We start from the raw sequence: 17656 nt of genomic DNA, 5'->3' as shown, positions 1-17656 counted from the left end.
TTCTCGGTGAATCAGTAACAGGCACACTTTTGCTCAATAGACAATGTTTATTGATTAGAAAATGCAGAATAAATAAGATTTATTGATTACAATCCCACAAGAGCAAGCAACAAGCATGAAAAACAAGAATAGCAAGGATAACGATGACGCTAGATTTGAGTTTGTCAATCCCAGAATCCCGCGCGCTACGTTACGTAACCTGCTGGCGGACCTCAGTGGTCGCCCGGAAATGCCCGGTTTTTGTAGTAACGTGCCACACGGGGGCGTCCAATTTTGCGTGGTTCCCAGGTTGTGCCGTCCGGTACCAGATGTTGTGTTCCCACGGTAAATATTATGAGTGCAAAACAAGTTATCTCGTGAGATTCCCTCCTAACTATGGAACCCAGCCGTGTAAGAAACAATCAAAACAAGTTATCTCATGATATTCCCTCCTAACTATGAAACTCAAGGTAAAAAACAATAGAAGTTCATACATCACAAAGGCATAATGTAATATTTTCCCCAATCAATATATAACTGTGTTTTTTTTTGTGTGGCTTCAATTAATTAAGTCGACATAACTTATAACTAATGTGTATGTGTGCGCTCCTGCGGCCAGGGGATACAATTTTTGATGGGGGTAACTACATTAGCAAGACACCGGTGGTGGCTCTGTTGAACAATTAGCGTCCTTAATGGGGCAAATTGAAACTCTGCTCACCATTTTAACTGTGGTTTCTGGCGTTTCATGCTCCATATTTTCAATCTTTGGTTCTTGCTCAGTAATTGTTGTCGCTTTTGAAAGCTTAGGTTTGAAAGAATTACGTAAATCCATCTTGCTTTTTTGGTCCCCGGGTGGTTTTGGCTAAGCAAAGCAAATGACCGTCTAAGGTGCTAGTCACATGATAGGTTGGAAAAAATAATTTTGACCCATTATAAAATCTCTATTTTTCATTTCAATCATTCTTGTTGTTTGTTTTAGTGTTTTCGACTTTTATAGGCAATATTTTACCAGAAAACTCGTAATTTTAAACTCAATATGTAAGAAAGTCAATTAAATGCAATGAAACTTTTCGGCCAACAGAGGGGGCCTCGCCCACTGGACCCCCCTTTAACTCCGCCTATGCCATCAACATGTTGTGCCCCCCCCTACCCCAAAAGTCAAACTCCGCCTATGATTTCTTTTATTAAAAAAATGTCAATTTTAAAGTCAAAAAAATATATACAGACAACGTATTTCTATCAGGCATTAGGCTTTTTGTTTTTTCATTAATTAAAGTTATTTGCTTGAATTTTATTTTGCGGAAGAAGACGGCCGCAAACTTCCGTTTCTGGCAACTTCAAGCGACTACGTAGTTAAAGCGAAGAACGCGTTTAGTTTCACTTCTGTTGAGCAAAGGTAAACCCACGTAAACCATTTATTACATATCGCATTATTATATTTCCGACACTGCTGTGTTGTTTCTTGCGCGAGCTGTTGCAGAAAAAAAAGCCATATTTGCTGTAACACTACTTGTTTATTCTGTGGTGTGATTTTTCGTCTGTGGATTATTTTTGTCGGGCTTGTATTTCTACTTGATCTGCAACATGTGTTAAAAGTGCCTATAACAGTACTCGTTCTTCATGTATTACATCGCTATGAAATACTCCACGGACACATTTATAGCGTTTATTTACATTCAACACGATTTAAAGCGCAGCATCTAGGTACGTGGGCATAATTTTCCAAATTCCCAGCGGACAAAATTGTCGCAGATCTGAAGGAATCCTTTAGAATGACACTAAGATCATTAAAAGTTGTTAGGAAATAAGGGGAACTAGAGATTTAAAGTTCAGCCAATTACATGTTAAGACAAAGGAAATGTGTGAACCGAGCTTTTTCAAATATGGCAGGCTCCCAATTACTATACACAGTAGTGGTGTGCGATATGGGAATAATCCTCTATCACGATATGGGCTATTTAATATCACAATAGGATATACCTCTGTAAAGTTGGCCTCTGATCAGACGCAGATTTATAGAAAAATGATGTAATTTGTTTGTGCTGCCATTGTTTTTGAGATATTAACAATTCTTTTATTAGCCAGTCTGAGGTCAACCAGTCCCCCATTTTGATTAAAAATGGCTAAAAATTGTGTGAATCCTTTGTGCTACATTTGTGCTGTAAAAAAAATATTTTCTGCTGCTTTTGTTTTTGAGAAATTGAGATATTAATTTTCAATAATAACGTCACGCAGCCCCCCATTTATTGCAAAAAAAAGGGGTGTCCTTCATTTGTGCTAAGTTTAAGCTAGTTGTTGGGACACCCCAATGTTATTAAGAGAGTTGGTACGCCCCATCAGCTGCTGGAGTTAGGAGACAGAAGGACTGCGAGTGACGAAATCACTCGAAATTGATCAAAGGTGGGTAGAGTAGCCAAAAATTTGACTCAAGTAAGAGTAGTGTTACTTCAAAATAAAATTACTCAAGTAAAAGTGCAAGTAGTGAAGGCATCAGACTGCTGGAATCGCGCCAGCCGAACCCGCGCTGGCGTAGCTCCAACAACCCGGGCTGGCGGGACCCCGACATTCCGGCCAAAAGGCCAAACTCCGCACGTTGACCTTAGTCTTAACTCTCTGTACTGACTCCATTTTGAAAGGTTTAAAATAGGGCTGTCAAACTATTAAAATTTTTAATCGAGTTAATTACAGCTTAAAAATTAATCGTAATTAATCGCAATTAAAACCATCTATAAAATATGCCATATTTTTCTGTAAATTATTGTTGTAATGGAAAGATAAGACACAAGATGGATATGGTGTTGGTGGTAAATGGTGTTATACTTATATAGCGCTTTTCCACCTTTCAAGGCGCTTTACACTATCTCGCCATTCACCTACTGGTGACGCAGCACCAGGAGCAACGTGGGGTTCAGTATCTTGCCCAAGGATACTTAGGCGAGTTCATCAGGGCGAAGAATCGAACCCACAACCTCTGGGTTGGGGGACAACTACTCTACCACTGAGCCACGCCACCCCGTATAAACATTCAACATACGGTACATAAGTACTGTATTTTTTTATTATAACAATAAATCAACAAGATGGCATTAACATTATTAACATTGGATAGAAAGACGTAGTTCTTAAAAGATAAATGATTGTACAAGTTATAGAAATGTTATATATAGAATCTTTAACAGAATGTTAATAATGTTAATGCCATCTTGTTGATTTATTGTTATAATAAACAAATTAGGGCTGCAGCTATCGAATATTTTAGTAGTCGATTAATCGATGGACTAGTTAGTTCGAATAATCGAGTAATCGGATAAGGAACATGAAAAATTAAATTACCTGAGCTGAGGCTCAAACGGTATTGTTTTTTTTAAAAATGAGAATCTATGTACAACATAAGAACAATTGGATTACTTACATAGAAAATGTCCACTAGCTTAAATGCTATAAAATGATAAAGTTTTTTATTTTTTAATTTTTTTTTTTACAATGCTCTTAACAAATGGTTCGGACACATATACCCACAAAAAACGGCTAAATATACCTATAAACTAAATTTTGAATGCATTAAAAAACAATAGCTTACGTTGGTCTTAACAGGGAGCAGTTGGATTCAGCCATGTGAAAAGAGGCAGACCAGAGGGCAATGTATCCACCCTAATCAATAAAACTAAATGCAAACACTTTCAAAATAAACTATTACAATGCCGCTTTAATTAAACGAATACTCGACGCAACAAAATTTAATTTGTATATTTTTTTTCCAATCGAATACTCGAGTTAATCGATTAATCGTTGCAGCACTAAAAAAAATACAGTACTTATATACCGTATGTTGAATGTATATATCCATCTTGTGTCTTATCTTTCCATTCCAACAATAATTTACAGAAAAATATGGCATATTTTAAAGATGGTTTTAATTGCGATTAATTACGATTAATTAATTTTTAAGCTGTAATTAACTCGATTAAAAATTTGAATCGTTTGACAGCCCTAATTAAAAGTGTTGAAACCGAGAGTTGAAGGTTTGTTCCTGAATCTCATGAAACACTTATTTTTTTCAGTTACAGAGCTGCTATCTTCATGCTCAGATATTAACAGTTTGGTTTCAGTTCTTCTTTTCATGGCCTTGTTGCTTGAAACAACTTGCATATTTTTGCTGAGATAAGCAGAGATAAACAGTGGCTTGAAGTCGATCCAAGGTCACTTTCTGAGGCCTTCTGCGTCCATGGCCATGTTGATAATTCTTTGCCCATAACATGCATCGTTGCATACTCAGGAGTGAAAGTGGCTAGAATTTCTTGCATGACAAATTTGGATGGGAAAAACTCAAAAAGATCTTAAGCACCCCCTGCTATGAGTGACTTACAGCACCCCTGCTCCTTACTGAAAAAAATAGCGCAGTTAGAAACGCCATTATGCTCTAACGCCGTTGTCAAAAACACTGTTATCGCTATAGCCCTATAAATTAATCTAGAGCTGGCAAACGATTGAAATTTTTAATCTAATTAATCACAGCTTAAAAATTAATTAATCGTAATTAATCGCAATTCAAACCATCTATAAAATATGCCATATTTTTCTGTAAATTATTGTTGGAATGGAAAGATAAGACACAAGATGGATATATACATTCAACATATGGTACATAAGTACTGTATTTATTATAACAATAAATCAACAAGATGGCATTAATATTAACATTCTTTTAAAGCGATCCATGGATAGAAAGACTTGTAGTTCTTAAAAGATAAATGTTAGTACAAGTTATAGAATTTTTAAATTAAAACCCCTCTTAATGTTTTCATTTAAATCAAATTTGTAAAAATTTCAATCAAAAATAAACTAGTAGCCCGCCATTATTGATGTCAATAATTACTTACACAATGCTCATGGGTGCTGAGGCCTATAAAATCAGCCGCACCCAAGCGCCAGCAGAGGGCGATAAAACTCCGACAAACACAACAAGTACACATTTCACTGTGCTGTCATTTTAATCTGTTTGAGCGGGGCATTTGTGCGTTAATTGCGTCAAATATTTTAACGTGATTAATTTAAAAAATTAATTACCGCCCGTTACCGCAATAATTTTGACAGCGCTAATTAAAACCCCTTTTAATGTTTTCGTTTTAATAAAATTTGTAAAATTTTCAATCAAAAAATAACTAACAGCTCGCCATTGTGTAAGGTAGTGATTGAAATACACCACAAGGTGTCCAGGGCGAGTTTTAAATTAATTAGCGATCTAGCCAAGCTTTTTATAGTGTGTTTTGCCCCTCGACTGACGACGTAGTTTCCAGGTTCATTGTACCTTACGTTCAACACAACGTACTAGACCTCTGATAGTTTGTATGTTGTGACTTAATATTGCCATCTAGTGTATTTGTTGAGCTAAACGAAAAGTTTGAATAGAGTTTGACTAAAGTTTTATGTGTATTTTGCACAGCTATTTTGATTGGGAATGCCAGTTCTCTTTGCATTGAGCGCTTTTCTTTTTGTGAACATTATTTTTATTGAGAGCTAGGAATATTATTTTTGTTGAGCTTTCAGTAAATGATACTGTAGCGACTTAACTGTTCTGCCCAAATGCTTGATGGGAAGTTGGGCAACCATGACTGTCAGTGGTGGCTGCAAATGGTATATGTTCTGCGTTGTGTTGAATGAAGCGTGTTAAGAAAAAGATAATCTCCTGTCATTCTCCCCCCACGTCCCCCCAATGAATACCTGTGTCCACTCGCTTTTTGCTGCCTCTTAGCTCTCAATATACATATAACGGCGCCATTGTAGTCTGTTTGCGGCAATGCACGAGTGGTTCGTTCCGTGCATACGTTAAATGCGTTCCATATTTTAACGTGCTGAATTTAAAAAATTACCGCCCGTTAACGCGATATATTTGACGGTCCTAAATTAAACATCAGTTTTTCCCAAATAACTTGTAAAAAGAGCATCAAGAAGGAAGCGTGGTTAGCATGCTTGCTAACGGTTCTATGGTAGGATACTCAGGAAGACCCCACATCTGACCCAGAGACCTAAAAAAGCCAAGCTGGAATTTGCCAAAACTTACCTGAGAAAGCCAAAAACGTTTTGGAAGAATGTTATCTGGTCAGACGAGACAAAAGGAGAGCGTTTTAGGGAAAAGGCATCAACATAGAATTTACAGGGGAAAAAAACGAGGCCTTCAAAAAAAAAAAAAAAAACACGGTCCCTACAGTCAAACATGGTGGAGATTCCCTGATGTTTTGGGGTTGCTTTGCTGACTCTGGCACTGGACTCCTTGACCGTGTGCATGGCGTTATAAAGTCTGAAGACTACCAACAAATTCTAGAAACTTGGGTCTCCCTCTGAGGTCAAAACACACTTCAAAAAGCACTGCAAAATGGTTTGAAAGAACACTGGAGACTTGTAAAGTGGCCAGCAATGAGTCCACACTTGAATCCCATAGAGCACCTGTGGAGATCTGAAAATGGCACCCTTAAAATCTCAGAGACCTGGAGCAATTGGCCAAAGAAGAATGGTCTAAAATTCCAGCAGAGCATTGTAAAAAAAATCATTGATGGATACTGGAAGCGGTTGTTCGCAGTTACTTTGTCTAATGGTTGTGCTACCAAGTTAGTGTTTCCGTCTAGCTAACAGCAGTTCAGCTCATTTAAATAACATTGTTTTGTTTTTGAACTTTTTCCAGGGTTGCGTTAACATCCAAGCATTGTACCTGTTCTCCTGCTGCAGCCCCCGCTAAACAGTGCGTGGGTTTCTGGAAGCTTTTTCCTGATTGGCCCACGGGCAACCATGTCCCACAACCAACACGACCCGTTTTCGACTCAAAGAACTCAGACTGAGAAGGACCCCCATAAGTCATTTTCTGGCGAAAGATTTGGCCTCAGCTCTTTTGCAGATCATTCACAGGCTTCAGACAGCGATGCGATTTCCGCGTTTGTGCACAGTTGCCGGCTAAGAGTTAGTACCAGTGACGACATCAATGCTTCAAAGCAAAACGATCGTGGGCAGGACTTTCTCTCCTTGGGTGCAACAGCGAAGCCTTCCCAAGACATTAACAGACACTCTGATGTAGGCGAAAGCTCTGTCAGTCCCTTGTCCAATTATGGCCAAGCCTCCGCTGTCGCCACCTTCTCCAACTGTGATGAACCATCAACATCTGAAGAATGTTCTTCGCTTGCTGTGTCTAGCAAGGCGGACCGCTCCATTCCAGGCCTACGTTACAGCGAGCCTGACACGGACCGATCATCTGAGGCCCCTCCACCCAATGATATGACTGAAATGGCCACCAACATCCTTCTGAAATTTGGACTTGAAAAGGAAGACTTACAACATCTTTTCGTTTACCCCGAAGAGAAGGTCACCCCTAAGACCTTGCCCTTCATCTTGCGCCAAATTCGCTTTAAGAAAATGGCTGCTGATGCCAATCGCTTCAAACCCTCGCCTGAACCGGGCCCCGACCGAGGCCATGCTAGTGGGGACAGTTCGACAGGTCCAAAGGACACCCCGTCAACTCCTTACCAGTCAAGTAGTAGCATCAATTTCAGTAGGATAGAGGAGGATGTTCAGGGCAGAGCAAAAAGAGCTGAGGGTGACAATCTACCAACAATGGCTGATTTGGAAAGACCTTGCTGTCAAGACCTTGGGCAGCAGGTGGGAAGAAGCTCTGTCTCGGCACCTTCTCGCTTGGATCAAAAGACAAGTCCCAGTTCTTTCTTGACATCTGCCTCTCCCAAAAGTCACGATCTGGTCAAACCAACTATTGTACAGTCCATTTCCCCTTCTTTCTCTTTACCAAAAAAGAACACAGATCTTCGAGACAGTAAATATCAAGCCCCCAAATCCAGTGATTTGCAACAAGTACATCCTGTACCTAAGCCCATATTAAAGCCAAAACCACATGCCCTGCAACCAATTCTACGTCGTGCCAATTCCAGCAGGCCAGATCACGTGGTGCTCGGAAGAGAATCGTCTCTTCCAAGCACCACGCGATCAGCGTCAGAAACCAGGGGAAGCAGTGACCAGTTTAAAAACATAGCTCCAGCTGGTGACGACAATTCCAAAAAGCTGCAGATACCTTCACAAAGGCAGAATTTCAAGGATGAACAGTCACAGAAGGATGTGTGCACACAGAAAGCTCCTGAGGTCAAGAAGACGCAGCAGCCGCCGAGCAATCCGCAGCAACCGAGCAAGAACCTGCCTTTGTTGCCGAACCCACCCAAACAGCAAAATCCGGCCAAGGATCAGCATTTGAGCGTGAGGGCAGGTCCATTGTGTCCAAGTTCTGGCATTGCACATGACCAGAATTCGACGCAGAAGACTGTCTTCAAGGGTTTGCCTGCTGCAGTCCTGTTGCTGGACTATGCAGCAGCCACGCCGAAGGTCTTTCCACACTTGTGTTCACTGTGTAACAAAGAGTGCGTCCATATGAAGGTGAGTGAACATCCCCACTCTTGTTTAGTTTCTTATGGCTGCTCATTTCTTGTCACATTTTGTGCATACACTTTCCTGCACTGTTGTAAATGTTCCACTTTGTTGGAGTTTAACCAGCGGTTTTCATGGGTTAAAGTTATGTTTTTCTGCCATTTAAAATGAATGTAAAATTTGGACGTGCATAGCCGTCAATGGCAGAGCCTTACTTCGGTGCCAGTTGAATGTCTATATGCTTTAATGTAAAGTGTATGGTCAAAAAACACAACCACATGTTTTTCTGCCAATGAAAATGAATATATAATTTCGACGTGCATAGCCGTCAATGGCAGAGCCTTACTTGGGTGTCAGTTGAATGTCAATAAGCTCTAAAGTAAAGTGTATGGTCAAAAGTCAAAGTCAGATATGTTTTTCTGCCATTTAAAATAAATGAAAAAATTTGGACGTGCGTAGCCGTCAATGGCAGAGCCTTACTTTGGTGCCAGTTGAATGTCGATAAGCTTTAATGTAAAGTGTATGGTCAAAAATCACAACCACACGTTTTTCTGCCATTTAAAATGAATGTAAAATTTGGACGTGCATAGCCATCAATGGCATGGACGTCTATGGCCTGCAAAACAGCCATATACCCCCAAAAATTCCATATACCCCCCCACACACAAACCAAAATGCATTTTGCCATATACCAAAAAAAATGCCACATGGCAAAAACATTTTGCCAAATGGCAAAAAAATTGCCACATGGCAAGAAAAATGGCACATGGCAAAATTTTTTTGCCACATGGCAAAACATTTTTGCCACACGGCAAAACATTTTTGCCACATGGCAAATTGTTTTTGCCACATGGTCAAAAAATACCAGATGGCATTTTTTTTGCCATATGGCCAAAAAATACCAGATGGCAAAACATTTTTGTCACACGGCAAAAAAAATTGCCAATGGAAAAAACATGCCACATTGCAAAATAAAATGTCACATGACCAAAAGAAAATGCCACATGGTAAAACATTTTTGCCACACAGCAAAAACAATGCCACATGACAACATTTTTTGCCACATGGCAAAAACATTATGCCACTTTGCAAAATAAAATGCCACATGGCAAAAAAAGTTTGCCACGTGGCCAACAAAATGCGACATGGCAAAACATTTTGCCACACGGCAAAAAAAAATTTGCCACATGGCCAAAAACTTTTTTTTTTGCCATATGGCCAAAAAAATGCCACATGGCAAAAAAATTCCACATGGCAAAAAAAATTTGCCACATGGCAAAAATTTTTTGCCACTTGGCGTTTGGTTCTCGCTGTCTCTCTAAGGTTTTCCGACGTAATGAGCGAAATCTGTTAGTAGGGGATGCTGGTGGGTGGTAACGCATAAGCGAATAGGGGCCAACTGTATGATTACTTTTACAAGCATTAATAATTGTTGCAGTTGTTTATGAATACGGCCTAGTCATTTTTGAGGGGAGATTGTTTATTGTGCTAATATGGCCCTCTGCTGGGTTCTAGCTTCTAATTTCTCTTAATTAGGGCTCTTTTAATATAAACCAACAAGGTTAAGCTGTTCAAATGAGAAGGATCCAGTCAGTGTGTACATGCCAAGGGTGTAGGTTGGGTCTCAACATTGATAGGGACGATATAACAGATGAACCTGCATGTACACTTTTTACTAGGGATGGGACATTGATAAGACCAAACAGCAGGGGTGAAAGTGAGCCGGAACGGCGTTCCGGTAAGAGACTTGGTGCCGGAACTGTGCTTTGATCCCGAAAATTTGACAGCAACTGCCAAAACCCCATGCGAAAAACAACCTGCCCGGCTGCCACACAGGCATCTCCAAGAGGAAAAAGGCGCCAGGACGTTGGGGTTTAACCCGGTAGATGAGAGGGTAGCCTCCCTCCGCCTTTGGGTGGGGGACCGGGTTCTGACTGTTTTTTGTGCTGATGCACCGAACAGCAGCCCAGAGTACCGACCCTTTTTGGAGTTCTCCTGGGGGACGCTCATGTGGGCAATGACAGTGAGACCTGTAGGGGCCTGATTGGGAGGAACGCCCCCCTTCCGATCAGAACCCGAGTGATGTTCTGTTATTTGACTTCTGTGCTTGTTACGGTTTGTTCTTAACAAACACCAAGTTCAAACATAGGGGTGTCCATATGTGATACATAACTAAAAAGCTACCAACTGTTGCTTTAAGCATTGACTTGCCTGGGTATTTGTTTATCTTTCCTCCAGGCGTAGCAGATCCAAGTCACCATGGACATTTATTCAAAATGAATTTCTCTGGGAACCTTTGGATTTATTGGAGTTGTTGCGCTCCAGCAAGAAAAATGCGTGTGCATCTTTGTATATGAAACCGGAGGAAAATGTAAAGTCCAGTAGTTACTAGTATTAGCTTGTAGTGTTTGTATAGTTTGAAGATAAGCCTGAAGCAGACTGCCCTTTAATGTATTGCTGTGTTTTGCCTGCCAGGACTGGATCTCTCACCAGAACACCAACCCTCACCTTGAAAACCGCCAAGTCCTCCGACAGCAGTCAGTATTTTTTTTTGTCCTGAAAACAAAGAAACAAGACTTTTTTTTTTAAACAAAATCTAAAAATGTAGTTTGGTAAAACTTGGTCCTACATTGATGATACCATTTAGATATCCAGAATGGAATGGGAAGGTGGTGAAGTCCTGCAAGGATAAACCAAACAATGAGGTGCCCCCACCAGAGGTCCAAAGTAAGAAACATCATCACGGATCTGGCTCAACTTACCGATCACGGTCATCTTCCCGCTCCGTCACACCACGACCGCGACGCCGTCGCAGCTGCAGCGCAGAAGCTCGAAAAGATAAGAGGCCAAAGAGAAGTACCCGATCTCCATCGCCTGTGAGCTCCAAATACCAGCGCAGGTGCTGTCCATTTTTGACTCTTTCTTCCAATCCTTTTTCTTTCTGGCTTAAAATTGCCATTCTGCTCATGTTCCAGGTCTCGTTCCTACTCCTCGAGATCCAGGTCTCGTTCTTATTCCTCAAATTCACCCGACTGTAGTCGTTCTCGCTCGAGAAGCTACGAGAGGCGCACATCGCGGCGAAGCAAGGATGGACACTTGCCTTCGAGAAGGAGCGGCGAAAGGCGGTCCTCCACGCGGAGGAGGTCCTCACCACGGAGCTGGCGCGATAGGCGCTCGTCACCCAAGAGAAGCCGAGAGAGACGGTCGCCCGACAAGAGGAGCCGTGGACCGAGAGCTATGCCGCAGAACAGCCAAGAGCTGTCAAGCAAAGCTGACAAAAGCCGAGAGAGACGGTCGCCCGACAAGAGGAACCGTGAACCGAGAGCTATGCCACAGAACAGCCAAGAGCCGTCAACCAAATCTGATAGACTTGCAAAACAACTTATGAAAACACCAGGTGGGGACAATCATGTCGGGGGAGACGAGAAGCAACAAAGCATATGAATCAAATTCGCAACTTTGTCTTTTCTCCAGTTGTCCAGTCTTTGTCAAAGCAGACCGACTTGGAGGCTTTGGCCAAAACTCTGGCCCCCGCCTTGTTGGGAGAACTAGCCAAAATGAAGTCAACTTCTTCCAAAGAAAGTCCTGCTGAAACATCCACAGCCAAAACTCTGGCCCCCGCCTCATTGGGAGAACTAGCCAAAATGAAGTCAACTTCTTCCAAAGAAAGTCCTGCTGAAACATCCACAGCCAAAACTCTGGCCCCTGCCTCGTTGGGAGAACTAGCCAAAATGAAGTCAACTTCTTCCAAAGAAAGTCCTGCTGAAACATCCACAGCCTCCACATCTTCAGCCAACAAAAAGCCTGTGGATGGCAACACAACATCTGACCAGCAGAAATTGTCCTCTCCAAAGACCGACGTTTGGTGCAAGGTTTGGCGAAATTTAGATCCGGTTTCTGATTTGCTTCAAACTAATGTTGTGGTCTTGTCTGCCTTTGCAGTCAGTCAAAACCTCAGTCCCAACCATGGTGATACTGAATGGAGTCATCCGTCCTATCGCCTACAAAGAACTTGTGACTGCTGTTGAGGTGTACGGGAAAACCAAATCCGTCATCCTGTTTCGCCAAAAAGATCAGGTAGTTTTCTATGTTATGTTTCTTAATCACAGGTTAAAAGCAGTGTTGTTTTTGGGAGCCCTTTTAATTTTTGTCTCAGTCTTTTTGGAAAATAATACTTACCGTAATTCCTGGACTAAAACCCTCCTGTTCCTCAAGGACACATGCGCCATTTCAGAAGGACTAGTTTCACAGAAAAACAAAAACATTTTCTTTTCTCTTAAATTAAGACTGCATAATAATTTGGAACACATTGTTCAAGGCGCATTGTTACCATGTTCAGTGCTACCTTGACTTGGGAGTCATCACCGTGGTCTCCGTTTGTGTGTGTGTTTGTGTTCGCCCAGGCAATTGTGTGTTTTGAGAGAAAAGAAGATGCAGACAAAATTCGGAAGGAAAGCAATATCAAAATTCAAGGTTTTTCCGTGTCTGTTAAGGAAGAAAAGGTGGGCTTTTTGATCACATATTTGTGTAGTTTTCTTGTAGAGAAATCAAAATCGGCTTCTGTTCTGTTGTAGGAGGGTATCTCCAGTGTACAAAAGCACAACCCTCAGAGGTAAGTAACACATTACTGCTCTTGTGACTCTCTTTATCATTTGGAAACTGTCATAATATCGCTATTTCAGTTTTCTTAGAGATCCCCCTTCACTGGACAAAGTCTCTAAGACGCAACCATCAAAAAGTACCTCTGTTGCACCTGCTGCTCAGACTGAAGCAAAGACCATCCCAAGCAAGCCGATAACCAAGACTGTCCAAAAGGTTCCTGAGATGGCCAAGTTAAACCCCACCTGTGAGGACATTCATGTGGCTCTGAAACCCACCAGTGGTTCTGAAGCAGCACTTGTGACGGAATCGATGCCCCAGTGTTCCTCTGAAAAATCAATGTTGCAGGACGCTGCGCCCCAGCGTAGTTCGGAAAAGGCAATAGCAGAGGTTATTAATCCCGTATGTGTCACTGAAGCAGCAGCAAAGAAGAAAGTGGCACCCTCACAAGGCTATGGGCCCAGGTTGTCAAAGGATGCGTTACCCAAACAAAGCGCCGATATATCTCTGAAGAATGCTGCGGCTAAGTTAAATCCCATCTGCGAGGACATTCGTGTGGATCTGAAAGACGCCAGTGGTTCTGAACCAGCACTTTCGACAGATTCGATGCCTTCATGTACCTCTGAACAATCACTCTTTCAGGAGGCTGCATCCCAGCATAGTTCTGAAAAGGCAATAGCAGGGGATACTCCTCTCACACGTGTCACTGAAGAAACCGTAACGACGAAAGCGGCAACCTCAAGAGGATGTGGGGCAGGGTTGGCAAAGGATGAGTTACCCAAACAAAGCGCAGACATACCTCTGAAGAGTGCTGCGGCCAAGTTAAACCTCACCTGCGAGGAAGTTAGTGTGGATCTGAAACCCACCAGTGGTTCTGAAGCCGCACTTGCGACAGATTCAATGCCCTTGTGTACCTCTGAAGAAGCACTGTTTATGGAGGCTCTGCCCCAGCATAGTTCTGAAAAGGCGATAGCAGGGGAGACTCCTTCCACATGTGTCACTGAAGCAGCCATAACGATGAAAGCGGCATTCTCACAAGGCTATGCGGCAGGGTTGGCAAAGGATGCTGTACCCCCAGAAAGCGCCAACATACCTCTGAAGAATGTTGCGGCCAAGTTACAACCCACCTGCGAGGAAGTTAGTGTGGATCTGAAACCCACCAGTGGTTCTGAAGTTGCACTTGCGACAGATTCTATGCTCCTGTGTACCTCTGACGAAGCACTGTTGCAGGAAGCTGCGTCCAAGCATAGTTCTGAAAAGGCAATAGCAGGGGAGACTCCTCCCACATGTGTCACTGAAGCAGCCATAACAACGAAAGCAGCACCCTCACAAGGCTATGCGGCAGGGTTGGCAAAGGATGCTGTACCCCCAGAAAGCTCCGTTGTACCTCTGAAGAGTGTTTCGGAACCTTTACTCAACTTTGATGAGGCTGCAACAATAGATCTGGTGGAAAACCGTGACGCTGATCTAGCGTTGAAGGATGAAGCAGCAGGCTACTGGATAAATGCTTGTCAATCTCTGCACAATTCTGATGTCACGCTAACCATTGGGGAGAGGATGTGTGAATTTCTGCTTCCGGACCAAATTGGCAAGTCTTAACATGTTGTCAACATGTGTAAGGGGATTGATACTAAAATCTCAATTCTGTTCTGTTGCAGCGGTACTCGGAGATGAACTCACCAACCTCGATAGTAAAAAAGTAAGATGTCGCCTGACTCTTTGACAGTTGATAAGTTGTCATGATTTTGTCTTTGCAGTTTTTGGAAAATTCTAGACAGCTGGTCATCTTCAACCTGCCCGTTGATCAGCACAGCTACTGCGTGCAAGAAATTATCCAGTTATTCGAGCCGTTTGGCTTTCATTCCTCAGCTGACAAGATCTATGTTTTTCCTCATTCAAGGATGGTAGGGATTTCAAATCCAGATATGAAAGCTGTATTGCCTTTTGTCATGTCTCATTTTACAACTTTGATCTCAGGCATTTGTTGAGCTGATGGAAGTGAAGGGAGTGGTTGCTGCCATAGAAGCCTGTAAAACCGATAAACTAACTCTTAAAGATCAGAAGTTGGAAGTGCGTGTCCTGACAGACAAAATCCCAATGTGGCCGGTAAAGAGTCAAAACAAAATGGCTTAGTATGGGCGACTTACAACTGATTTAGATGTTAATCCGATGTTTATATTCCAGAGAGGCTTCTATCAATGGGTGATGAATTGGGCGAATTTTGTAAGTAAATCCGTAATTATTGTAATGACCGTGTGTTTGACTTTTTTAACTTTGACCTGACCCTCAGCCTGTGGAGAAGGACTGCCCAGGAACCATCTTCATCAAAGGGATCACACCAAGTGAGACGGCGAGTCTCCGTGAAGCTTTGCGGAAAATTGGCGGTGTCAAAAATTTTCTGCCGCTCCACAACAAGGTAAATTGTTGTGTAGGAATGCTACTTTCAGAAATCATGAATGTTCAAATTGTTTGTTGCAGGTCTTTGTAGAATTTGAGTCTGAAATATCTGCTGATCGCATAGGAGTTTGGTACATGCTTCACGATCAATGTCCTGCCTATCAAATATACAGGCTTGACACCCCTCGAGCCATTTCATTCACACGTAAGTTCTCAGGAAAGATAGTCACAGTCAAAATTTAAATGAAGCATAAAGGTGGGAACACTTACTTCTCTCTCCAGGACAAATGTTTCCTAAAGAAGCCATGCCAGATTTGACATTTGCCGGTGCAACTGTTGAGACCTGTACATTTGGCGTTCCTGAATTTACCTCGTCCCCGTTTTACCTGACAATGAGGACAAAACCCTACTTGTTCTTAACCGTTTCCCCATGGTTCATAATCCCCAGTGAGAGCCGTGATCCCGCTGTTCCAGATGCCCCTGTAATGTCAGGAGTAAGCAATGCCACCCTGGTCTTCTTTTCGCAGAGTTCCTGACCGTCAAAAAAGAAGGCGACATTAAAGAGGCCAGGCAGCTTGGTGCGTCGCTAACAATCATGTTGACCAATTTGCCTGAAGATTCATTCAAACACGAAGACGTAGCCAAGCTTGCGTGGCCATATTTTTCTCAGAAGGATCTTCGGTCTCTGTACTACAATGTGATTGTGCTGCCGCTCCAAAGGAGGGTGAGGACACTGGAGAGTTGCACAGTGTTTGGACAGAAGTACCCATCGCACCTTTCTGTCCTGGCCTTTCTCTGCAGGCCTTTGTGCATTTCAGTGATTGGGATGCGTGTTGCCGCTTTGTCCGCTACCACTTGGGTGTTCGTAAATTTTGGCTGAACAACCATTGTCTTGAGCTGCACTTTGTCCTGCAACCCATGTGTGCTCAAAACACAGAGGTATGCACTCAGGCAAAGTTACCTATACTGTACAGTGGGCAAATAAGTATTTAGTCAACCACCAATTGTGCAAGTTCTCCTACTTGAAAACATAAGAGAGGCCTGTAATTGTCAACATGGGTAAACCTCAACCATGAGAGACGGAATGTGGAAAAAAAACAGAAAATCACACTGTTTGAATTTTAAAGAATTTATTTCCAAATTAGAGTGGAAAAAAAAAAAGACATCAGTCCACAACTTCAGTCAGTCACACTCCAAACTCCACTATGGCCAAGACCAAAGAGCTGTCGAAGGACACCAGAGACAAAATTGTAGACCTGCACCAGGCTGGGAAGACTGAATCTGCAATAGGTAAAACGCTTGGTGTAAAGAAATCAACTGTGGGAGCAATTATTAGAAAATGGAAGACATACAAGACCACTGATAATCTCCCTTGATCTGGGGCTCCATGCAAGATCTCACCCCGTGGTGTCAAAATGATAGAAAGAACGGTGAGCAAAAATCCCAGAACCACACGGGGGGACCTAGTGAATGACCTACAGAGAGCTGGGACCACAGTAACAAAGGCTACTATCAGTAACACAATGCTCCGCCAGGGACTCAAATCCTGCACTGCCAGACGTGTCCCCCTGTTGAAGCCAGTACACGTCCAGGCCCTGCTAGAGAGCGTTTGGATGATCCAGAAGAGGACTGGGATAATGTGTTATGGTCAGATGAAACCAAAATAGAACTTTCTGGTAGAAACACAGGTTCTCGTGTTTGGAGGAGAAAGAATACTGAATTGCATCCGAAGAACACCATACCCACTGTGAAGCATGAGGATGGAAACATCATGCTCTGGGGCTGTTTTTCTCCAAAGGGACCAGGACGACTGATCTGTGTAAAGGAAAGAATGAATGGGGCCATGTATCGAGGGATTTTGAGTGAAAATCTCCTTCCGTCAGCAAGAGCATTGAAGATGAGACGTTTCTGGGTCTTTCAGCATGACCATGATCCCAAATGCACAGCCAGGGCAACAAAGGAGTGGTTTCGTAAGAAGCATTTCAAGGTCCTGGAGTGGCCTAGCCAGTCTCCAGATCTCAACCCCATAGAAAGTCTGTGGAGGGAGTTAAAAGTCTTTGTTGCCCAACGATAGCCCCAAAAAAAATCACTGCTCTAGAGGAGATCTGCATGGAGGAATGGGCCAAAATACCAGCAACAGTGTGTGAAAAGCTTGTGAAGAGTTACAGAAAACGTTTGGCCTCATACAAACAAAGTATTGAGATGGACTTTTGGTATTGACCAAATACTTATTTTCCACCATGAGGTTTTACCCATGTTGACA

General features: G+C 42.4%; 1 protein-coding gene across 3 annotated transcripts in view; it reads left to right on the top strand.

Annotated features, from left to right (window-relative positions):
* Positions 1–1231: 1231 nt before the first annotated feature.
* The window catches only part of LOC130928910 (uncharacterized), a 36477-nt gene continuing 20052 nt past the window's right edge, over positions 1232–17656 (top strand). For 2 of the 3 annotated variants that reach the window (XM_057855718.1, XM_057855717.1), the window contains exons 1-19: positions 1232–1378; positions 6662–8406; positions 10873–10934; positions 11045–11296; positions 11373–11794; positions 11872–12269; positions 12340–12474; positions 12801–12899; positions 12972–13009; positions 13080–14584; positions 14655–14695; positions 14754–14900; positions 14974–15102; positions 15181–15219; positions 15287–15412; positions 15475–15598; positions 15676–15840; positions 15921–16117; positions 16195–16332. In XM_057855718.1, coding sequence (XP_057711701.1) covers positions 6766–8406; positions 10873–10934; positions 11045–11296; positions 11373–11794; positions 11872–12269; positions 12340–12474; positions 12801–12899; positions 12972–13009; positions 13080–14584; positions 14655–14695; positions 14754–14900; positions 14974–15102; positions 15181–15219; positions 15287–15412; positions 15475–15598; positions 15676–15840; positions 15921–16117; positions 16195–16332 — 5658 coding nt within the window. In that variant the 5' untranslated portion in view covers positions 1232–1378; positions 6662–6765. Of the gene's footprint in view, positions 1379–6661; positions 8407–10635; positions 10769–10872; positions 10935–11044; positions 11297–11372; positions 11795–11871; positions 12270–12339; positions 12475–12800; positions 12900–12971; positions 13010–13079; positions 14585–14654; positions 14696–14753; positions 14901–14973; positions 15103–15180; positions 15220–15286; positions 15413–15474; positions 15599–15675; positions 15841–15920; positions 16118–16194; positions 16333–17656 lie in introns of those variants that run through there. The other variant, XM_057855720.1, reaches the window with a different exon arrangement.

The sequence above is a fragment of the Corythoichthys intestinalis genome, chromosome 13 (assembly GCF_030265065.1).
Source record: "Corythoichthys intestinalis isolate RoL2023-P3 chromosome 13, ASM3026506v1, whole genome shotgun sequence".
Lineage (NCBI taxonomy): Eukaryota > Metazoa > Chordata > Actinopteri > Syngnathiformes > Syngnathidae > Corythoichthys > Corythoichthys intestinalis.
The sequence above is the reverse complement of the archived record's forward strand: the minus strand, read 5'-3'. Positions and strand labels throughout refer to the sequence as shown.